Here is a 26938-nt window from a genome sequence, read left to right as displayed (position 1 = left end):
CTAATGTATTTCTTTTTTGTAAATTTTTTATTTTTACGACAGCATGGAGTTTACTGTTGATATGTGTGATAAACATTGCTGTTACCACATACATAATGTCGGCTGTCGCCTTAATGCAAATTACTGACAAGCTATCATGAATGTGCTCCCTCATAGCATTTACATGTTGACATATATTAAAAGGCTTGTGTCAGATTTAATTAACAAGGAGGCATTAATGTAGGGACCATGACAGTGTAAACTGTTACACAATACAAGTGCATCACCCCTGAAAATTCATAATGAACTATTCCAGTGTTTGAAGGGGAAGAGTTCAAATGCATCTTCAGGGGTGAATGATTAATGGTTCATTTTGTTCAGTGTATCAATTAAATTTCAGTTCAATAAATGATGAAAATATTATTTCACTTCGATGTAGGTAATTGGGTTCTTTGGACAATTTATGAAATATTGCATTACTGCATGCATTAATAAAATATTACATTAAAAACTTATTTCAAAACTGCATGTATGAAATAATACATTCATCAAATACTGTATCAACTGTGTCATAGAAACAGTGAAGTCAGTTTAGTATTATTTCGTCTTTACATGTTATGAAGTTATCTCCCTTGTTGGAAGGCTTCAATTGTTACCTCATTATTTTGTGAGCGAATCTTGCATCATTTCTGAAAAATATGACGTCGCACTCAAAAACACATGACGTCATAAGCAAAACCCACCTGCATGGCCAGATAACTCTACTTTGCAAAGGAATATAAGTTTTCTGTCACAATGTTTTTTTTATGTCAAGTACTAGTACTACAGTTATGTGTGTTTAATTAACCAAGATAGTCATATCAATCAAATAATAAAAATTAACTGGTAAATAACAAGGTTATAGATATCTTCACAAACAACTTTGAGTAATTGGGTGAAGTTTTCAAACATGAACCAGAAAACGTCGGTGAGACATAAAGGGACCGACAGATGGATTACAACTGGACAGGACAGGAGAGGACAGGACAGACATGGACAACACATTATAAACCTTATCCTCCCTCACATTTCATGGAGGGGTGGGGAGAATAAAAATGAAAAAAAAATGAAAGCACATTGAAAATATTGTGTATAATGTCCAGCTGATCATACATGTTTCTTACCTGTGTCTGTTGTATTTTTCATCAAAAATGGTACAGGACTGGCTTTAACCAAGGTGTTTTGGTTTTTGATATTCTTTTAATCCACAGAATAATTTTAGTAAAACAAATCACACAGAAACTGCTTGATTCAGCACAACTGCGTCTTAAATCCCAACAAATGAAGATATTTTAACAAACAATTTCATATCTGGTCGAGTATGTATATATACACACACCTGCTAAACTCTCTTGTCAACCTTTATGAGCACATAACACATGTTATCCACATGAAAGAGATTATGGACCCCTGGGGGTGGGGGTTATGCCAAACTTTAACTGTCGACCTGGTTAAGGTGTACTATCAATGTAAGCCTTATCAATCAAGCGTGTAGCACATGTATGTGACTTTTTCTCGGTGTCTTGTGGATAAATGATTACGAAGCGTAAAATCACCACCGTGAAATCATCTGAATCCCCTGCAGGCTCGTAATATTTTTACACTCTGTAGTGTTTATGTTGGCGTGCACAGCGATAGTAATCTAAATCTCACGTCATGGCCAAAACGTATGAGTTCTCATATGATTGAGTCCTCCGTCACGCTCATCAGAACAGGTCAATCATCACCTTGACATGTCACGAAAAAGGAAATTCAAACCCGAATCACAACAATTTGCCAGAACTAATGAGAGTAGAGCGTTAATAACAATACTCCACATTCAGCGGCAGACAAGTTATCAAAATTGAGATGAATACAAAACAGAACTATTTCTTTAAGTAATGATCGTAGTCAGGATCAGACTGGCTTGATCGATCATTTGATTTATTATCGAGAAATCTGTAGACTTATTTGTAATCAATTAGAACCGTTTATACAGTACAATGTCTGATATTTGATCCTGGTAATAGGGGTCACAATCAGATATAGCAGGTGCTTGGTACAATCAGCTATTTATTTTGGGTGTAAGACTTCTGTTTACTTCTGAGATGTATTAATTTTATACCTCTGTGGACTAAAGTCAGCCATATCACTGTCTGCCATCTACGTACAACAGTGTCTACCACTTCTGATAGGCCCTATAATTAATTTAACACCAAAACCTCAAATACAAACACTGTACATACCACTTCTAATGCCATAAAGCCTCAGGTTTTTATCAGTTTGAAAAATATAATTATAGAACTCCAATCACATATACTTTAAAGTTACACAAATCTTGATTATGATTTTGTGACCGCACTATATAAATACATTTAGATGTAGATATGGTTGAGCTTTTTTCCATAGATAGATCATATATAACACCAAATTCTTTCAAACTTCATATTCATTACTCTGATATCGTTTACTATATGCTTCTTCGATGACAATTTACATAATTTGTACATCTAGTTGACAGGTACTGACCGCTGGTTGGTGTTTTTTTCTATGGGTACTCTGGTTTTCTTCCACCATCAAACCTGGGAAGTCCCTACATGACCCAGACTGTTAAAAGTGAAAAAACTTACCAAACCAAACCAAATATCTAATAAACACAACAACAGTTTTAATTAATTAATATTGTCCCATATAAGTCCAGATTCATCTGACATACATTATAGATCAATGAAAGACAAATATTGAAGAAATATGTTTTTTTTTACTAAACCTCTGTTTTGATAAAACATACAAATTAGTTTACATCATTAGGACTGATATCATGCTAGGTAATGTTAAATTAATTGGTCCATTAATTACTTCCTGTCCAAGTCTCCATTTTATCACAGTGATACAGAAGTTGGGCGTTAATTCTGCCAACATAGATAAATATAAAACTTCTATCTCACATCTGAGGTGTAACACCTGGACCGTCTCCTAAAACTGGAGATTATCACCTCCATACTATAGATATCCTAAAATAAACCCAGGGGTATCACCCCATACCACAGATATCCTAAAATAAACCCAGGGCCCTGAAGATTATCACCCCATACCATAGCTATCCTAAAATAAACCCAGGGCGCTGAAGACTATCACCCAGTGCTGTAGATATCCTAAAATAAACTCAGGGTACTGAAGATTATCACCCCCATACCATAGATATCCTAAAACAAACCCAAGGATACTGAAGATTATACCCCCATACCATAGATATCTTAAAATAAACCCAGGGGCACTAAAGATTATCGCCCAGTACTGTAGATATCCTAAAATAAACCCAAGGGTACTGAAGATTATCACCCCCATACCATATATATCTTAAAATAAACCCAGGGTACTGAAGATTATCACCCCCATACCATAGATATCTTAAAATAAACCCTGGGTATTGAAGATTATCACCCAGTACTGTAGATATCCTAAAATAAACCCAGGGTACCGAAGATTATCACCCGGTACTGTAGATATCCTAAAATAAACCCAGGGGTACTGAAGATTATCACCCCCATACCATAGATATCTTAAAATAAACCCTGGGTATTGAAGATTATCACCCAGTACTGTAGATATCCTAAAATAAACCCAGGGTACCGAAGATTATCACCCGGTACTGTAGATATCCTAAAATAAACCCAAGGGTACTGAAGATTATCACCCCATACCATAGATATCCTAAAATAAACCCAGGGCGCTGAAGACTATCACCCAGTGCTGTAGATATCCTAAAATAAACTCAGGGTACTGAAGATTATCACCCCCATACCATAGATATCCTAAAATAAACCCAAGGATACTGAAGATTATACCCCCATACCATAGATATCTTAAAATAAACCCAGGGGCACTAAAGATTATCGCCCAGTACTGTAGATATCCTAAAAAAACCCAAGGGTACTGAAGATTATCACCCCCATACCATATATATCTTAAAATAAACCCAGGGTACTGAAGATTATCACCCCCATACCATAGATATCTTAAAATAAACCCTGGGTATTGAAGATTATCACCCAGTACTGTAGATATCCTAAAATAAACCCAGGGTACCGAAGATTATCACCCGGTACTGTAGATATCCTAAAATAAACCCAGGGGTACTGAAGATTATCACCCAGTACTGTAGATATCCTAAAATAATCCCAGGGTATTGAAGAGTATCACCCAGTACTGTAGATATCCTAAAATAACATACATAATTGTACTATGAAATAATCAAATGTAGTGTGATAAAAGAGGTTACAATTACAGTGATATTCATACAGAGATGAAACACGTAAATACCTCGGCGTCACAAGGAAAACTGTCTTGTTCATACTATTTAGTTTGACGGGTGGATCTGATTCACATAAGTGCACAAACATGTTGAAAATAATAACAACTACCGTAGTTTCGTTTTTCCAGACATCACAGATACATGATTATATATAATTGTAGTTGGTTTATGTGGGTTATTACGTAGCCTTGACAACCAACATGTAAGTGAATATGCCAATTGATAAAGAGAAATCTTTATATAAATTGTTTTTTGTTTTTTTTGCCAGCACCTAAAACAAATCATCAATTAATTATCTACTTTCCTATAAACAATTTATTTGATATCTGCGTATAATTGAACAGATTAAGTCAGAGAAATGATTCATGGACGTAAGTTTGAACAGCTCACCTCATTTGACAAAGACAATTTGCTTTAGGGGTCAAAAGGCCCAATCGGCCTGTATTATATATCCCGATATGTGCAAAGTTAGAATTTTCAATTTATTATTGAATAAGCTTCCATTAAAACATACACATGCTGTGATTAATTTCATACTTGTGTATACAATATTTTGCATCTTCTTTATTTTCAAAATATCCATGTATACCATACATAAATTCACAATTGATGGGAACTTTCTGACATTCATAATCAAAGTACTGAAAGTACTGCTGCGGTAAAACTTCTGGATGATAGGAGTTGATTCGAGTGTTAAAGATTGATAAGTCAATGGTTATATTATCAGTATAACTGCAAATTGGAAAACGATCCAAAGAAAACAGGACTTAAACTAAGGCTGAAAAACTAATACAAATGATTGTTTTTTATTTGGTCGTAATAATTTATCACATTGATTTATTTTCTCACATTTTGTACAGGTCCAGTTATTCTAAATACACATAATGCATTTCAGTGTAGAACCTTCAATCAAAGAGGAAGTATTTATGTTGTCAAGTTTATATAAAGAAAAGTTTCAGCATTATGGTGACTTGTAATGTCAAATTAAATTGATTTTTTTTTTGTTAAAAACTAAACAGGCATTCTTCAGATATCAAGAAAAAACTTACTGGTTATATTATATAAAATCTCATATAATGTTTAAGCGATACCGTACACGTATTTGACCTTTAATGACTAATATGAATGACATCAAGGATTTCCTTTTTAACAAAAATGTATCTAGCAAGTTTAAGAACACCATACTATCTATAAGTACAAAATTTAATGGTGGTCAGACCGTGTAACATATATAACTAACGTATATTGTCATAAAGGATGACTTTCATGCTTCATAACTTCACGAATACTACTTTGGCAACATATCAGGGAGAAAGAGGGGAAAGAGAGGGAAAGAGAGAAAAAAATTCTCTGTCAGCTATCAGCTGTTTACCGGTATATGCTTTATCAAGTTTCAAGTACATGAATGTATATATATTAACTAAAGAACTAAATAACCTGAGTTAATTAACTAAACGACATGTAAATGGCACGAAGGATGTTTTTTGTCAAAACATGTTAATATTTTTTCTCTATGTCTATCAAGTTTGTAGTACATTACAACATATATTCTAACAAACGGTAACGGCACGAGTTACCTAAATGACAGATATTGTCATCAGTGTCCTTTTCTAACTACAATTTGTAAATATCTTCTTATTAAACATTATGGAAAGTTGTTCAGCAAAATTTGGAGCAAGGATAGGTCCAAAATTCGGATCGCAAATTCACTCAGAAATTTTACTTTGACATGATAATTTACTTTGAAATTTGACTATTGGTTCCAAAACTGTTTTCATAAGGCTTGAACATGATAATTTACTTTGAAATATGAATATTGGTAGAAAAACTGTTCTTATAAGGCTTGGTTCAAGAAAAACATAATTGTAGTATATGAATTAATGAAGGATAGTGACACGCTTACTTTTTACTGTTTTGATGAATTGATACAAATCTATCAGATTAGTACTAATTTTGTGGAATATCACGGTTTTAGTATCTGCTATCAGAGAATACCTGAATTAGGCTGACTCTGAAATATGTCAAATTTGTTTCCTACTTACATTAAATATTTCATATTGATCTGTACAATGTAATGAAAAAATAACATACTCCTACCGGGAGGAGAAGATGGGAAGACTTAATTAGTTCAGTCGAATCATTTGAAATGGGTTGATATTTCTAAAATTTCCTTTACAGTAACGAAAATTATAAGCTTCAGTGGTTTCAATATATATTATAGCAGATTCACTCAGCAATTTTACTTTGACATGATAATCTACTCTGAAAAAACATTGTGTTACAAATTATATAAGTACATTTGCCTAGTACAGAATAGTACGTACATGTATTACAATTTCATTTATATTTTAAACACCTCCGAATTTTCATTTCATTTGCATAAACAACCAAACGATAAGATTTCGTTATAAAATGACACTTAATCCTCTAAACAATAGAACAGCCAACTCTAGATCACTGCTTATTGTTTTGATATTTTCCAAAAGAATTTATGATTTGTCTTTCCTTATATGTACATATTTTCTACTTGTCAAATTTTTGAAATTGATATTTATATATTATGTTTCTCTATACAATGTATTTGTCAAAGAGAACTAATAAAGAAACTTGATGTGGTCATGATCAATGTATCACACCTTCACGCTTGGCTGCACACTGCTACAGATACGAAGAGATGTATATATGGGGTGGTCATCTATCCTTTAATCTTTGAAATATTTTTCTCGAAAACCCAGCTCCCTACCGCTCAGAACCGCTGTAAATGAAAATGTGTATGAGCAAGGGACGTCAGAAACATTATATAACATGTGTTGAGAATATGTATAACAGTATTTACATTAAAACCTATCTATTAAAACCACCCAGTGGTCCGAGTAAAAGTGGTCTTAATAGCGAGGTGGTCTTAATTCTGAGGTGGACCAGGTTTCTTCTATGATCATGACGATCAAGAACAGAAACTCTGTATCCTAGCTGACCGGTACATAATATATGTACTGTATTTTTGTTTCAAAATTGAAATTTTATGAAAAATGCAATATACATGTATATATAAATGTATATTATATATATATATTTTTTATTTTTTTGTTCAATTTTTTGCATTTAACACATTTACAAATACATGGGACATCAACATAAACTTGACATGACATATACATTACATTTATATAAAAAACATAAGAAACATAACATAGCATGCTGAGTATGTACATGTACGTGTGGGGAAAAAACCAGTTTGATATATTTTGGTTAAGATAAATTTGCAAATTACTATATTTGATCAATTAGTTTTGTCGGCCATTAGAATCTTAATCATATCATATTTTAATGCATGCGTATCTAATCAAAACCAATAATTTACAAATATTTTTTAAAGATTGATAAATTAGGGACATATAATGACTATACCATTTATTTCTAGAGCATAGACATATTTTTTTCATTAAATTAAGTTAATGGTGTGTGCTTACTTAAATCTTAAACTGAATTTCACTGAAGTAATTGTTGACAATCTAAATGAAAATACTTTTTCTAGACATTACTTTCTATTATGTTTTAATTATAATTCAAATACATATCGTTAGTTTAATCAGAGATTTAGATAGTTATTAAATTATCTATGTCTCTGGTTTAATTATCACATAGTATCACCTGAGGTAAATGAGAATCTATGTGTTTTAAAATTGGTATTGATCTGTGTAAATTATTATTAATATTTACGTAAATCGATTTTAATTACCCCGCCATGTGCAATGATTGGTCAAATAATAACTTACGATCACAATCGGTAAAGTGTTTGAAAGACTACTGTGCAATAGTCAAGCGTACTTTTAACTAATGCAAAACACCGATTGTTTACCGCAACAAAATAGATGACACATCTATTGAAATGAGATGATTGACGTACGGTACTTCATAAATATCTGAAATAAGATCAATATAATTCATACATTAAAGAATTTTAATTCCATTGGCGTTACACGTATGAGAAAGAACTGCCTAAATCGTTCGATCTCGCCACCAGAGCTATCGAAAGAACGTTGCATTACTTGTGGTTTCGATCACGTCAACTGCCAGTCACAAGTATGCAAATGATGGCGATTAACACTCTCCTAGTACAGGTAGATAATCTGATAATTAGGTCGACGGAAACAAAAGACTGACTGATGTACCTGCGGGTAGTTGTTCACAAAGATTTTTGATTTTATTATAGTCTCCCGAGGTGTGAAGTCACATGTGCCTGTGGGTCATAATCAAATGGTCAATTAGTGTTAATTTAGTGGTCGTTGGGACTATTAAAATTGGTCGTAAAACGGAATAGCGGTGTGATTGTATTTCTGAAGAGAAAAAAAAAATCGGAACTGAAAATAAGTGGCCGTAATAGTGGGATGTTCGTAATTTAGTGTATATGCTATACATGTCTATGTTTGAAATAAACTTTTGGAAAATAAAAATAAAATAAAACAAAAATAAATATAAAGACAAAATAAAGAATATTTTCAAGCATGGTGAATTAACAACAAATAAAAATATGAAATAAAAAAAAAATAAAAAATTAACCTGCCGACGATAAGGGTTGAACCCGGGCCGTTAGCTTAGAAAGCTCAGGACTTACCACGACACCACTTGTACCTGTTGATTGCCTCAGGAATATTATTAAGTTACTAATGAAATGCAGTTCACTATATTTTCTTATTTTCTTCGCAATCCACTTAAAATGATATTGATGCTGCTGAATAAGTTTACAGAATGATTCTAAACTAGTTTATATTGTATCTGGGTGCAAATTACAACTACATATACCACAAATGTGTGGTTATTCAGTTTATTCTTCACGACACCAGCCGGGGAGGTAAAAAGCTAGTTCCGGAATTGCGATACCAATACTGGTAAAACTTGGCTGGTAAAACCAAGTTTTACCGTAAAAAGTGTATACATTTTATATAGTTATTCGCATAACTTTTTAAAATTCGCTTTCAAATTCTTTTTTGAAATTACACGAAAATGTTTGTAAGTCATTTGTCAGTTATAATGCCATAAAAACAATTTATTTGTCTGGTAAATTTTAGAGTCATATTACCATCAATACTACAGTTATGGTTATTATATAATCAAACTCATACAGCATTACCATTTATTTATCTATCCAAACTCAATCATATACCAGTTGTCATAGTAACAGGTAATGCCAGACAAAAGGAAAAAAAAGAGATAAAGATAATAAAGATATTCTAACCCATTCATCCCTGAAATTTTATAATGGCCTATTCCAGATCTTGAAGTAGAAGAGTCCATATGTGTCTTCAGGGGTGAATGCGGAGTTACATTCAACTGATTGAGATACACCAGGAGTAATAATACTGATACAGACAGGTATTGATTTCATTGATAAAGGTCAGACAATCTATACCAACCAATTAATATCAGAGATAAACATTACACTGCAGAAAAGCAAGAAAGACTAAAATTTGTCTGAAATACGTACATAAAGTCCCCTTTCTTCATAAGAAATCAAAACAAGCTAACAATTGACGTTTATGAAGGGGTAAAACAGGAAACAATATACCAGGACACAATACACTTGGACAGCATAGACATGACAACAGGACGGGATAGACATGACAACTGGAGGGGATAGACATGATGACAGGACAGGATATACATGACAACAGGACAGGATAGACATGACAACAGGACAGGATAGACATGACAACAGGACAGGATAGACATGACGACAAGACGGGATATTCATGACGACAGGAGGGGATAGACATGACGACAGGACGGGATAGACATGACGACAGGACGGGATATACATGACGACAGGAGGGGATACACATGACGACAGGACAGGATAGACATGACGACAGGACAGGATATACATGACGACAGGACGGGATAGTCATGACGACAGGACAGGATAGACATGATGACAGGACAGGACAGACATGACGACAGGACAGGAAAGACATGACGACAGAAGGGAATAGACATGATGACAGGAGGGGATAGACATGATGACAAGAGGGGATATATATACATGACAACAGGACAGGATAGACATGACGACAGGACAGGATATACATGACGACAGGACGGGATATACATGACGACAGGACAGGATAGACATGACGACAGGAGGGGATAGACATGACGACAGGACGGGATATACATGACAACAGGACGGGATATACATGACTACAGGACTGGATAGACATGACGACAGGACGAGATATACATGACGACAGGACGGGATAGTCATGACGACAGGACAGGATAGACATGATGACAGGACGGGATAGACATGACGACAAGACGGGATATTCATGACGACAGGACGGGATAAACATGACGACAGGAAGGGATAGACATGACGACAGGACAGGATATACATGACGACAGGAGGGGATACACATGACGACAGGACAGGATAGACATGACGACAGGACAGGATATACATGACGACAGGACGGGATAGACATGACGACAGGACAGGATAGACATGATGACAGGACAGGATAGTCATGACAACAGGAAGGAATAGACATGACGACAGGACGGGATATACATGACGACAGGAGGGGATACACATGACGACAGGACAGGATAGACATGACGACAGGACAGGATAGACATGACAACAGGACAGGATAGACATGACGACAGGAGGGGATACACATGACGACAGGACAGGATAGACATGACGACAGGACAGGATAGACATGACGACAGGACGGGATAGACATGACGACAGGACGGGATAGACATGACGACAGGACAGGATAGACATGACGACAGGACAGGATAGACATGACGACAGGACAGGATAGACATGACGACAGGACGGGATAGACATGACGACAGGACGGGATAGTCATGACAACAGGAAGGGATAGACATGACAACAGGAAGGGATAGACATGACGACAGGAGGGGATACACATGACGACAGGACAGGATAGACATGACAACAGGACGGGATAGTCATGACAACAGGAAGGGATAGACATGACAACAGGACGGGATAGACATGACGACAGGAGGGGATACACATGACGACAGGACAGGATAGACATGACGACAGGACAGGATAGACATGACGACAGGAGGGGATAGACATGACGACAGGACGGGATAGACATGACGACAGGACGGGATAGACATGACGACAGGACGGGATAGACATGACGACAGGAGGGGATAGACATGACGACAGGAGGGGATACACATGATGACAGGATAGACATGATGACAGGACGGGATAGACATGACGACAGGACGGGATAGTCATGACAACAGGAAGGGATAGACATGACGACAGGAGGGAATACACATGATGACAGGATAGACATGATGACAGGACAGGATAGACATGACGACAGGACGGGATAGTCATGACAACAGGAAGGGATAGACATGACAACAGGAAGGGATAGACATGACGACAGGAGGGAATACACATGATGACAGGATATACATGACAACAGGAGGGGATAGACATGACGACAGGACGGGATAGTCATGACAACAGGAAGGGATAGACATGACGACAGGAGGGAATACACATGATGACAGGATATACATGACAACAGGAGGGGATAGACATGACGACAGGAGAGGATAAACATGAATACCACTGTAATAAAGTCGGTGTTTTCAGATTGGTTTTAAGAGATATTCCCACAAGCCCTCCACCTCTTGATCATGAGTGGGGATCCCATGTGGGTTATTTGCAAGGAAATGATTGCTGGTTTTTCTCTAGGTACTCCGACTTTCCTCCACCATAAAAACCTGACGTGTCCTTAAATGACCTTGGCTGTTAATAGGACATTTAACTAATCAGACCAAACCAAATACTATGTGTTACTCCTATTTCAAGGCGAGGGAGAAAAAATTAATTACTACATGTGTGTACCAACACAAAAACAAAATTAATTACTGCATGTGTGTACCAACACAAAAACAAAATTAATTACTGCATGTGTGTACCAACGCAAAAACAAACTTTATTACTGCATGTGTGTACCAACGCAAAAAGAAAATTAATTACTGCATGTGTGCACCAACGCAAAAAAAAATAAAATTACTGCATGTGTGCACCATCGCAAAAAAAAACCCAACTAATTACTGCATGTGTGAATCAACGCAAAAAAAAATAATTACTGCATGGGTGCACCAACACAAAAAAGAAAATAACTACCGCATGTGTGCACCAAAACAAAATAAATTACTGCATGTGTGCACCAACGCAAAAAACAATTAATTAATTACTGCATATGTGCACCAACACAAAAAAAATTTACTGCATGTGTGCACCAACACAAAAAAGAAAATAACTACCGCATGTGTGCACAAAAAAAAATTACTGCATCTGTGCACCAACGCAACCCCAACATTACTGCCTGTGTGCACTTTTGAATAAGAATCTGGGAAATGATAAAGCACAGAAGTAAATGACCCTATCCTGGTAATGTTCCCTAGCTGTGTAGCCGTCTAATGTCATGACGGACCAGCTGTTTCCGATATGACGTCACATGAATCAGTCGCCAGGCTAAAATACAACTCCCTATGGCATTGAAATAGACATGATGTGTAGATATTTTTAGCTGATTGCATGTCCTGTTTATATTCACAACTTGGTAGGAAACTATAAATCGAAGGATACACAGCGTGTGTCTGAAGTGATGTCTCTATTATAGGACTATGTAACTCTAAAACGCCACGTCCAGACCGGAGTATATATATATATAACGCAGGGTACTGCAAAAACACACATCTCTGTTATAACGATGATTTAACATGTGGGTCGCTATCACATCAAGGTTACTACACACCTCAGACGGAAAAGATAAAATCATGATTTTATATGACATTATCATCTGTCAGTTTAACCGATGAAATGTACTTAAAAAATACAGTATGAGAAGGCAATGATGAAAAAACAGCCTCAATGTTTTTCTTTGGAGGAAAAAAGAAAACACACTTTGATTCAGGTTTATTGACACAGGCATATAATTTCAACATGATTTTTGCAATTTAAGTGAGTGGGGTAGACATTTTTTTAATTACTAAGACATATAAAGATTTGCTTCTGAAACATGATTTTTTTATCATCCCTTACGAAATTACATATTTGGATTTTACTTAATAAATTTATGCTTATCTGACAATCACTGAGCAATCACAAATTACAATTCACCCGATTGACTTAAAAATAACTTTGATACAAACTAGCAGAGACTTTAGGAAATCCTCTTCAAATGTATATGCCCAGTAGTAGAAAATACCATTAGTAAATAGACAGACGAATATAAATTGTATAAATTGCCCCACCATACTGACTGTTAATAGAGTTTTAGTAGTGCGACTCCGACTTATAACCACCACTTTTAGGATATCTGTGTAGTGAGACGGGGTAAGGACAGGAAGAATGTTATTACCTTTTCCTGTGGAAAAAAAACTCTACACCAGACATTACCCTTATGTTAATGAACAGGAGGATTTACTGACTGTGCTGATGATACTACCAGATATCATAAAGTCAGGGAGTGGAGCCAGAATCACCATTACAGGGAGTTATCTCCCTTTACATACACACTGTCTATATCATTATTATTGCTGGGGTAGGCGAGGGTCAGCTGTAGATAAATTATTGTTCTTTAGTATACAAATATTTGGCATTTAATTTGAGGCATTGCCAGTGTGTTATATAGGTACATAAACCCTGTACAGCTGAAAGACAGCTAGTGTATGGGAATGCTGAGGAACAAGAGGCAGAGAGGGCCTGCAATATTATAATTCACCAGGGTAATCAAGGATCTATTCCCCTTGAGGAGCTCAGAGTATTCATAGGGATAGCTGATGAAAAATACACATAACATTGTAGTATATATGTTCCTTTAGATTTGTACCTGAGTACTGAATTGGTATAACACCAATCTAATGGAAAATGCTTGCATTTTTTCACCCATACAAATAGCATGCATTTTCATCTAATATCAATATTTTCTGTCTTGCTTTCTCACAAAGAAAACATTTCAATGACAAATGTAAAATTTCGGATCTGGTCACTTTACAAAACAAACCATTTGAATCGTTCGTTTATATAAATGCACACAATATATTGATACCAGCATTTACAAGATTTCGATTCAAATGAATATCAATATATTGCTTTGAAAACTGATCTGAAAATGAGAATTTTGAGAATTCCCCATCATAAAATAATAAAGTTTCTCCATAATTCAGTGAAATGTACAGAGTAACACCTGTAATGCAATTTCTTAATAGAAGCAGATATGAAAAACACATAAAATAACTTAACTTCAAATACTAAAATCCCCACACAAAAATCTCTAAAATTAATTTCTCTAAAATTGATTGTAATGGTGTAGTTTGATTCAATTGGAATGGATGACACTAAAACTTCAAAATGTGACTTTATAGCAAAGATGAATGTCACAGTGTCAGGATAACGGGTAATAAAATGTAAGGCTCATTTCAAAGATTTGTTTATTTGTTTTATGTCCAATTAACACCAAGAGACATTCAAGGACATTGCCTGGTTTAAGAAATAAATTAAGCCAGAGAACACTAAGCAATGGTCAGTTACCCCCTAGAAACTTCTCTCACGAGTGTTAAATTTGAAACCCAGAGGTAGAGGCCTAGTGGTAATATGCAAAACATCTAAACACTTGTCAATAGCTATCTTTACTATATGGCCTCCAAAAGGTGAGACAAAAAGTTTTAACTCATTCACCCCTGAAATTTCATAATGGACTGGTCTAGTCTTTGATTTAGAAGAGCCTAAATTTGTCTAAAGGGGTGAATGACTTAATCCTCACAAAATTGTCCCAAACGACATATAATCCCTTATGTAGTTATTGATGAACCTGCAAAAGAATCACATGAAGAGAAGGAAAATGAAATGATCTCATCCAAATGCTAAATTTCAATTCTGCTTCCTATGGTATCTGACATTTATATATAAGACCTACACATACCGATCATGTGGCGCCAATCACATGGCACTGTTGATAAAGTAGAGAGGTTATAACCCATCAATATTTTCCATGTCCTCCAGGTTTTTTTATGTATCCATTTTCTATTGATCAATTACAGTATTTTTGAAATTAATTGATTTTTTTTTCCAAACCTCTAGAGATTGTATTGTAACCTTAGCTACACAAGGTGATAGAATCCTTATATAATGTGACACTTGTTAATAATGTATTCTATGTCCTCAAGTTTATGTTCACCGATATGTCTATATCTCATACATATCTCCAATTCATTACTATAGGTAAATCAGACTGTAACTGGTTCCATATCAATGTGTGATATTTCACAACATATAAATAATATTTCTCATATCTGAATCAAATATCTAAGTAATTTCAGTTTTCAGTTCAATAGTCATTGGCAATGATAAATCAAAATATCATCAATTTTATAGCAGTTAACATTTCAGCATGCATTACAGCACCATGTGTTTTCAATGTAATGAAATGAAATAAATCAGCCGTTTTCAAGAAGTCAATTTGGTGAAATGTTGACAGACGGACAATGGACACGAACACCACAGTATTGCATAATTAGCTCTTTGACCTTCCCATTCTTCAGTCCAGATATCAGTTAAAATACATTTGCAGTAAGTTTTGATAAAAGAATTGAATTTTACAATGACAATTTGGTCAAACCTGGTTTTAATGTCAGCTAAGGGGAGACAATCAAACAGCATGTCAAACTGAAACTACAACCAGCTTAGTTAAACTCATTAATTCAGTATTGAACATTGATTGGTTTCTACTGGAAAGATAAACGTAAATCTAAGCTCCCACACGTCCTGTTGTATCTCATTTAACATCAAATTCATAATATAAAACTGATGTTAACACATTTAACACATTAAAACCGTGTGGGATTGGTAGCTTGTATCGCCTGCCTTCCCACTGAACAGGTGTAGTGATTTCTCTAATTTCTATGATTTACATGAAGATGGGCCATTACAAGTACAGAATATTATCATACCTGCACTGTTAAGCATCCATAGCAGATTACTTCTTTCTCAGAATTTATTGATCACAATTTCAACGTCATCAAGAAGACAGAAAATGGTAACTGTATTGAATTACGGTATTGATCACGAAAAAGAATGTTGTCTTCTAATTCTTAAATTTTAATCCTATTGTATGTTTTTAAACTCAGAAGGAAAACATTTTTTATATGTGTCTATATTAAGATATGTCATTATAACAAAGGGAGATAAATCTCTGTACTAGGGGAGGTAATTTCCATGCATACCTTAGTACTCTTTTGTGCCAATATATATCACATGAAAATATTTCTACATCCTTTTACAGAAGGAAGTAGCTTCCAAACTGCAATTTCAAAACTTCTGACATCTGCCTGAGGGAAATATTACATCTGAGGGTAAATGCACCTTCATATCACACTCCAATCAGGGACAAAAATTGTTGATTATACAGAAAATTCATGATTTGCCAATCTGGGTTAAATATTACTTAACCTTGATATAAGTAAAAATGAAGTTTTACTCTTCATTTGTCATTGGTTTACAATTGGAAGGGGAAATAAGATGTTTGTTTCCGTTGTTTATTTCCCTGAGGGAAATACGATGTTTTATTCCCCTGTCATGTGATGTGTTTCAACTAATGACAGACACTGTTATAAGCATGAGGTATAACATGTATATTGATTGATTATAGTCTGTTGTTCGAGCAGAATGTTTTTGTGTTTTTAAGAAAAAACAACATTTTTTCTGTTGGGAAAAAAAAAAAATTTTCGGGACTTTCTTTCTTGTTACAAAATACATATTACCCGGGTACTGATGCTTTAAAAAAGCATAAGACTTTTAAATAACTTACTCAGCTGGTACCTATTGTCCAATCCTTATCTTGGTATACAATTTTGTGGAAATGAAGGCAAAGCATTTTTGACTGATGAGTGACAAAGGCGATCTGAGTGAGATTAGAGGTAGAAATGATATATTTTTCCATCTGGCAATCTGTCCATCTACAGGAGAGTTCCACCTGTATCACCAGATCTAGTTTGACTGTATCCACCTGATATTTGTGGAGTGATTTGGACTTCAGAATTACTCAGACATACAAGGATTTAGGTTGTTTTATGGGTTAATTTTCTACAACTTTTCTGTGATTGTAGCTTGGTGCCTTTCTAAGAAGCTGATATTCCGTTTTTACATATTACAGAGTTATCTGCCCTTGTGGGTAGGTATCGATTGTGACGTCACCATTTTGTGAGCAAAAATGATATTGTTTTCCCTGAAAATGTGACGTTATACTAACAAAAACATGATGTAACAATTAATACCAAACTGGAAGGGCAGATAACTCTGTAATAGTCAAACGCAAAATAGTATTTTAGGATCCAAAGTTTTCTTTGGAAGTGATTCAAATAAAATAAGTTTAAGCCTCATCTATGTCCTTGTTAAGAAAATTATCAATTAATGAACATTTATACATGAAAAAATTATGATACAGTTTATTGAAACTGGTGTTAATCAATTAGTGGCTATACACTTGTATTTCATGTAAGTCTATGAAAGCTGATGAGAATTGAATTTATCAATATATCTATTATGTGTTTGTGTGAATGGTCTTCAGAGTAAGCTTTATTTGCCTTGAACGTTCATTTATACCCTGGTAAAATTGAAAATATATTTGATACCTAAATCTAAATAAGATATAAGTTTCATAGTGTGTGTCTAGATGGTCAGGTGGGGGAGGAGTTTGAGGGCAAGCTAAGGTGTACAACTAACTCTTCATCTCCTAATCAATATTTTAACTAATTTACGTCTGAAATTTCATAATGGACTGGGCTAATCTTTGACTTAGAAGAGTCTAAATGTATATTCAGGGATGAATGAGTGAAAATCAAAGTTAATATGAGGAAATCACCAGGCACTGAATAGCTCAGTGACATTTCGTATATTTTTCTAGCTTTAATTTCTCCACCAATACGTAGCCTTACCTGCCTCTCCAAAATAGTAACAAAAATAAAACAAAGTCAAACTAAAGTTAGACAACTAAAACACAGAGGAGTTTGGAAATAAAATCATGAGCACCCTTTGTAAGCTAGATCTAGGTCAACGTTTCATCACCAAATCTTCAATGGTATCAGAGATGATTTGGGCTGAAAAAAGGCACGGGACATTTTTGAGATTTTCACAATTTTCAAGGAGTCGTTAACAAAACAGTATTAAGAAATTTGTGGAATCATGATAGCAGTGCATATCACATTGGTATCAGGCAATAGAGATATCCTTCAAGTTTCTTTATGAAATTCTAAACAGTTAAAAGCAATCTCATTAACGTCATATTTTGATATCCATTTCCAGTAACAGAGAGTAGGTCTACCGGGACATCAGAGCAGCGTGGATATCAAGATATGATTTTAATCAGATTGCAGTTCAGAAGGTTTTTTTCAAAATGTTACATTTTTGCCGGAAATTTGCCTCTTTTGACCTTTGACCTTGAGGTCACAGTCCCAGTGACATTGTGGTGCAGCTTTAATTAGTTTATACAAATATCATCCATGTTGTATCATCATATCGATTAGACTTAATTCATACAAAATGGTGTGATAATGAAACTAGTCCAATCTAAGCGAGATACATACAATAATAGGAAATACAGACATATCCAACTTCTAAGATTAGACTATCTCTGATCGGTTCTCCTTAGACGAAGTGTTTCAGAAATAATTACAAAACTGTCTTGAAAACCCTCATGTTTTTCAGACTAGGCCAACCATTAGCAGTAATTATCTCTCAAGAATTTCAATTGAATCCTGTAATGGGTCATCATTAATTAATTTTACTGTCTTAAATTTGATTACCTCTTCATAACATTGGCACGAATTCCATGAAGACAGTTGCATGTAATTAACTTTCATCATATTAAGTGTGCAGAAAGTGCGCAGGATCAACACAACAATTTGCTGTCATGCATAACCAATTCTCTTTTCAACTTCAACTATAATGAAGATTTGAGTTTTTCCAAAACAATTTTATTACAAGCAGACAAGTTTTTAAATTGATTTTATTTTCATTTCATTTGTCTTTCTCTAATTTAGAATTCATAATTAATTGTTTTTTAAACCTGACATTTGAATTTAACATATCTTTACGGCACATCTCTATCCTTTACTGTACAGACTTGATTAAAAAACACAATTATTCACTCTTCCTAAAGCATTTCCTGGTTACAGGCAAGCCAACTTTTGGTTCTTGGAAATTTATATTCACATTTGTTCACATCAACTATGAAATCAAATAAAATCCTAATGTGTTAAATGAAAACAGGAACTTGATTTCTGAATTCAGTTTCCAAAGAAATTTTCATTGATTTGATAATAATTAAGAGTGGCATGTACAATCTTTAAAATGGTATGCTGTTCTAAGTTATATATATATTTTCCACGTCCGACATGTGAGGTAAAAATAGATAAATCGTTTGCAAAATGATACAAATCAAAAACACTTGTATGGCATGTGAACAGGTAAAACACCTGTATGACATGTGAGCATGCAGGTAAAACACCTGTATGACAAGTGAGCAGGTAAAACACCTGTATGACAAGTAAAAGGTAAAACACCTGTATGACAATTGAGCAGGTAAAACACCTGTATGACAAGTAAAAAGGTAAAACACCTGTATGACAAGTAAGCATGTAAAACACCTGTATGACAATTGAGCAGGTAAAACACCTGTATGACAAGTAAAAAGGTAAAACACCTGTATGGCAAGTAAATAGGTAAAACACCTGTATGACAAGTGAGCAGGTAAAACACCTGTATGACAATTGCGCAGGTAAAACACCTGTATGACAAGTAAAAAAGGTAAAACACATGTATGACAAGTAAATAGGTAAAACACCTGTATGACGAGTAAGCATGTAAAACACCTGTGTGACAAATGAGCAGGTAAAACACCTGTATGAAAAGTAAAAAGGTAAAACACCTGTATGACAATTGAGCAGGTAAAACACCTGTATGAAAAATAAACAGGTAAAACACCTGTATGACAAGTGAGCATGTAAAACACCTGTATGACAATTGAGCAGGTAAAACACCTGTATGAAAAGTAAACAGGTAAAACACCTGTATGACAAGTGAGCAGGTAAAACACCTGTATGACAATTGAGCAGGTAAAACACCTGTATGAAAAGTAAAAAGGTAAAACACCTGTATGGCAAGTAAATAGGTAAAACACCTGTATGACAAGTAAAAAGGTAAAACACCTGTATGACAAGTAAAAAGGTAAATAACCTGTATGACAAGTAAACAGGTAAAACACTGTATGCAAGTAATGTAAAACACCTGTATGACAATTGAGCAGGTAAAACACCTGTATGACAAGAGAAAAAAGAAGTACATAAACACCTTATGACAATGAGCAGTAAAACACCTGTATGACAAGTGAGCATGTAAAACACCTGTATGACAAGTGAGTAAAAACACCTGTATGACAATTGAGCAGGTAAAACACCTGTATGACAAGTAAAAGTAAAACACCTGTATTGCAAGTAAACAGGTAAAAACCTGTATGACAAGTGAGCAGTACAACACCTGTATGACACATGAGCAGGTAAACACCTGTATGACAAGTGAGCAGGTACAACAGTAAACCTGTATGACAAGTGAGCAGGTAAAACACCTGTATGACAAGTAAGTTTACAAGTAAGTAAACACCTGTATGACAAGTGAGCAAATAAACACCTGTATGAAAACCTTATGCTAAGCAGGTGAAACATCTGTATGATAATTTAACACTGGATATAACTGACAGTTTACATCACCTTTGTATCATCAGTGTACCAAAAACTAGAGTTAATATGACATTTTGTTTACCATTTGTTCTGTACCAAAAACTAGAGTTAATATGACATTTGTTTACCATTTGTTCTGTACCAAAAACTAGAGTTAATACATTGACATTTTTACATTTGTTTCTGTACCAAAAACTAGAGTTAATATGACATTTGTTTACCATTTGTTCTGTACCAAAATCTATAGTTAAATGACATTTGTTTACCATTTGTTCTGTACCAAAAACTATAGTAAATATGACATTTTGTTTACCATTTGTTCTGTACTTAGTAAACATGACTTTGTGGTTGATGACAAGCACAGTACATCTGTAATGAAATAATCAGGGGAAACACCTGTACAGTGTAAGTAATTAGCAGGTGAACGAGTTCATCCGCACCCATAACACAAATTAGCAGGCTCACTGCTGTTCTCAGACAAATTGGCTGCATTTTTAGCATGAATAACAAAAGTGGACTTAGCATAATAAACATAGTGATGATTTCTGAGTAGCAAGGGGAGAGGAGGAGGGGGTAGAGCTGGGGAGGGGGTCCTCCCCGCCTACAGGCCTGTACTCTATATATACAGCACCTACAGCTGACAAGCCCTATATAAATTGTGTATATGTTGCTTAGTTACACACCATGTTTTCTCAAGTGCACACTTTCCTCTCAGTTTGGAATGTGCAATGGCTTTGTACTTTGTAGGTAGAAGGGTGGGGACATTCATTGTTGAAATGGAATAAGATAACTAGTGTATATACCAGTTAGATATACACAATATATAGTTGTATATGCTGTATATATATTATTATTGCTTGTATTCATCTCCATGAAAACTACAATTAACCTCACTGAATCAATCAATTTCCAGTATATTTCTCAAACAGAAAGTTTGAAGTAATTTATTACTTCAAATAAGATAAGATTCTAAAGTTTGAAAATAAAGGTAATTTTTCTTTAAGGTTTTTTCCATGTGAAAGGGCCAACAAAATGGATGTCAAGATCAAGACATGTATATTCCTTGCAAATAAATATCAAGAACATTGAAGACTTCACAAAACAAATCACAGATATAATCAAACCTGTCTTAGCGACCAACTCTGTATTAAGACCACCTGCTTAATCAGACCACTTTCTTGATGTCCCAAATGGTTACCCGGTAATATCAACACAATATGACCTGTGTATATAGATCACTTGGCAACAAAGATATTATTTCTTTGTCCCTTTAGTAGTCTTTATAGAATAGACAGGTTTGACTGCAATAGTAAAATAAACAACATATTTATATACGAGGCTGGCTTTATTAAGCTGACAGAACTTTGACGTGTTTGACTATAAAAAAAACAACATATCTGATATACGTGGTAGGACATTATCAAGCTGACAGAGCTTAAACCTAATAACTGTAACATTTACGGTGCCATCTTATCACTACGGAGTCTATTATTTATTGGATTACCAGTAAAACACTAACTGATGGGGGAGACACACTGTAGACCCATTGTACCTACCCTAGTAAAAGCAAGATTGCCAAATCATTTGTAAAACATCAGAACGATGAACACCACCCGTCATCTGAGCCTGCTTGGCACCCCTCCATCCATCCCCATCCATCGTGTACGTGTAGGTTAGGGTATTATATATACATTCACTGTTATCTCCACCAGTCTTATGGCTGAGTATATAGTTCATATTTATTGTTTTTTATGTCTGCTCTAGTTTTCACTGGTGATTGTGCCAGTAAGTTGAGTCCTCTATCCACCTTGTCCCAGTACCTTATAAAGTCTCTCCATACTTCTATCCAACACCAACAATCCACCCGCCCCCCACCTTCATCTCCACAACAAAATTCAACATACCCTGCTTTTAGTCTAGCAGCCGAGTTATTATGATACTTTAGTAAACATGTGACTATCTTGCCCTGATCTATAATTATCAATTGTAACGTGGGATGAGTGAGGTATGCCTACAATATATACGGACAGAAACATGACAGGAATATATACAATTTGACACCAACTATAATATCTTCTTGCACCCCCTCCCCCCCCCAGGCCTATAGCCTACCCATCAGTGTTATTTTGCCTACCCCTAGCTTACCCCTACCCCTAATTCCTTATTCCTACCCCTTATCCTAGCCCTTACCCCTTATTCCTTACCCCTAACCCCTAACCCCTGCCCCTTACCCCCCTTAACCCCTTACCTCTGCCCCTTACCTCTAATCCACATCTCCATCTCAACCTACAGATATTAATTACACTATACCCTGTGATGTCATATCATCCCTTTGCCAACCCTCTTATAGATTCTATGATTCAACTGTTCCAATCCAATCTCCCCCTGTGTATAATTCTTTAGATAATATCTATTACATTGCCCCATATTACTATCACCAGTAATGCACACTAATGTCCTGACACACATAGGACATGCCAGTCAATGAATACTCCTGCAATTGATTGTATCAACATGTATACAGTCAATAAAGTGTACTCCCTTTAGTTAATAAATTAATACTCCCTCCAACCAACAACACATACCTATTACCTCTGAGTGTCTAATAATCTATTCCTTTCATATCAAATTAATATTCACAACACCCCTGTTACCTTATGTTATGTAAGTATGAACCCACCCTATACCACATCTGTCTGCTATTTCCGGTTCAAATCCTTATTCACAACACACCCCTATTAGTTTATACTCTAATTATTTTCAATATAGAGATACCTGGCAGCCTCATAACCAACCCCTCCCCCCCCCACACACACACCGCCACCCCAGCACATAAAAAAAAAACCTCCCCACAAGCCACATGGTCATAGCCCCATTTAGTCTCTGATTGGTCACTGTGAAGACTTACCCCTCGGGACTGGTTCCTAGGCAGTGTTTGGTAGTAGTACAGGTACTCCGAGTATTGGCTGTAGTCAGCCATGGTGTGGGGCCGGGCGGTACATACGGTCTCCGCCCTCCTGTACCTCCTCTGTTCATGGGAGGATCGCTGATCCTTGTGACGCACAGTTAATCGTGTAGGGTCCTGGAAACTGACCCTAGCTGGACTCAGGGTACTGCCACCAGCCGGATGTACCCTGTCTGACCTCATTCCAGGTATCCTACATCCACACGTATCTCCCGGAGAGTCCGGGGAGGACGGGGTAGAATCCAAATTGAGGCTTTGTGCCCCTTGGTACCTACGAATCACACGCCCGGTCAAGGCTCTGTTGGACTGACCGTTTGACATTTCCTCAGAGGATGCAAACACAGGAGCTGATCTCCTGTATATATCCCTGCTCAATCCTTCCACCTCTTTATCACCATGGTAACCATTTTGTCTGATGACACGGGGACTAGAATCCTGAACTGTCCCCTGTCCACCCCCTGACGGAGTCGACTGCCGCCCGGCCACAGCTGAACAGTAATCCCCACTAGGCTCAGCTGGCCCTGCACTGGTGTGAGCTCTCATGAAGATGTACACAATGTCCATCCATATAACTCCTACCTTTCATCACCTAATCTGTGAGAGATGCAGAGAAAATCCAAAGTTTCCCCTCGCCAATCATAAATACAATTGAGTGGAGAATCTCAGCAGACAGCTTTAACCATACACAAGCTACACCATTCTCCTGTTTCCTATACAAACCATTTCCTGTAGAAATCCATCTGTTTTGGCTGGATATCACCTACATTCACTATTTATTTTCTATCGGTACCTCCATGCTTGGTCACATTTGTTTCTATACCTATAGATATATAAAACCCCCAGCTCCCAGCAGTACAGAAAGACTGCTGTATGTTTATCTTTAAAAGCATTGTAACATACATACAGTTCCAATAGGTGCTACTACATCTCTGGACTGTCTCCTGTTAAGCCTACACATAAAATGGGGACTCCTCCGGAATAACGTACAACTAAATGGAATACATTCACCACCAGTAATTCCTTTCATCTGTTAGTCACATCAAAACAGCGATGAAACTGTCAAAGAGAATCATCCTCTCATCTCTGGCCAGTTTAAGGTATAATAACACACGAGAAATGCCGTTGATTACCCTATGATGAGGAATCACAGCAACTCTTTAATTTCCAGTACGTTACAGATAGAACTCACACTATATGCTTTTATATCAGCTCCACTTCGTAACAATATCAATGGTATTTCTCTTATCTAAAACATTAAAAGAATTATCTCTAATAGAAAGTGATCATTTTCATTTTATGGCCCAAAAAAATTGGAAGAATTTAGATTAAAAAAAGATTGTTCTATCACTTTGTAGTATATATTACCTATCAAGAATTTAGATTTTTTTAGTATTATGGTGTCTTGTTTAACAGATGAGGTTAAGTCCAAATCATAGCCTATTATAAATTGGGCCAAATGTCAGAACATTCCGAACACGTACAGCGTAATTGACTAATTTTCCGAGACTTCCTGTAAGAATCTTTAGCAGCTCTGGATCCAGGGAAGTGTATATATATATCTCTCGTCAGTGTTACATAAACCCTCACAATATAGTCTCATAAAACAAGGTGATTGTGGTTGATGATGTTACACCAACCCGCACAGAAAGACAGCGGAATCCAACTGGCCAGTGATGAGGACCGTCACTGTCGTCGTTACTACGGGGTCGTTACAACACGATATAACTTTCCAATGTCTGCAGACACATACAATATTAATACACACCATATAACAAATTCTCACACATGAAAAGTTCCGCCATGAGAAGGCACACATTTAACATGTAGATTATGCGGTTCCAATCTGCTTCAGATATTTTTAGTAAACATGTAAAAGATGCCACGATAATTCAGCGTTAGGTGACACTCTAATTTTAAAGCTTGTTTTGATTTTCAGATGTAAACTGGTAAGATTCTGTGTATTGCTGCAAGCATCAGTCGTTTTTTGATGATGACTAAAACATATCTCAAAGCAATCTATATTAAAATGAGTGAGTCTTTAATCTGTAGGGAGTAAGACATGCTGAGTTGCCATGGATACTGATTGCTTTCAATAATAATTAAGTCTCCTTCCACAATATTAATTAGGACACCAGTACTTTACCAATCTTCAAGTTTTCTTAATTAGTATACTTTCACAAGATGCACAACGTTGACTGAAATCAGGTAGATAAATTTTTTCTGTATCGAAGCTAGCAGTATTAATGTAATTTAAAGTCCGTGTTTTACAGGAGATAATGAATACAAATACAGGTACGAGTTGTTAAAGATGTTCCTCCGATTTGTCGTGCACAATTACTTAAGGAGATATCCTGCAGCTAATTTCATCAGACCAATTAAAACAGTCTACAATTTCTCCAACTGAAAAGCACTTACATCTGAATATATATATACCAACCACCAAGCCTGGATCAGAAAAAACAGTAAAACATATTAGCCAAGCATTGAAATAAACGGGAAACAGGTGCCCAATCTGTTTATCCTGCCGATTACATCCATACGTTCTATATAAACCAACAGTCCAGTTTACTCCACAATTAGAGCAATGTATTCATCCCTTTGATAATACTTATTCATTGTATGACACTCCAGTCTGCCTTTGGGTGACCTTTACCAGTATAACACCATTGACCTTTAGTTAGTAATGTACAACAATGTTTAATCTACGTAAATGTCTATTATCGTTGATAAGGAGTATCTGTTTCTGTCTCTGACACCAATATCCAATAATTATTATCGCGCCAGTTTACCTCGAGGCCTAATGCTGTTGGTCTTCACTGCCCTGGCTGACATAACATAGCAGAATCATT

General features: G+C 35.7%; 1 protein-coding gene across 1 annotated transcript in view; it reads right to left on the bottom strand.

Moving 5' to 3' along the window:
* LOC138329814 (liprin-beta-1-like) overlaps positions 1-25127 on the bottom strand; it is a 96778-nt gene extending 71651 nt beyond the window's left edge. Inside the window, exon 1 of the mRNA XM_069277108.1 lies at positions 24033-25127. Coding sequence (XP_069133209.1) covers positions 24033-24653 — 621 coding nt within the window. The 5' untranslated portion in view covers positions 24654-25127. The remainder of the gene's footprint in view (positions 1-24032) is intronic.
* Between the last annotated feature and the right edge of the window lie 1811 nt (positions 25128-26938).

Source organism: Argopecten irradians, chromosome 8 (genome assembly GCF_041381155.1).
Source record: "Argopecten irradians isolate NY chromosome 8, Ai_NY, whole genome shotgun sequence".
Taxonomy (NCBI): Eukaryota; Metazoa; Mollusca; class Bivalvia; order Pectinida; family Pectinidae; genus Argopecten; species Argopecten irradians.
Note: the sequence above shows the minus strand (reverse complement) of the source record. Positions and strands in the feature narration are given on the sequence as shown.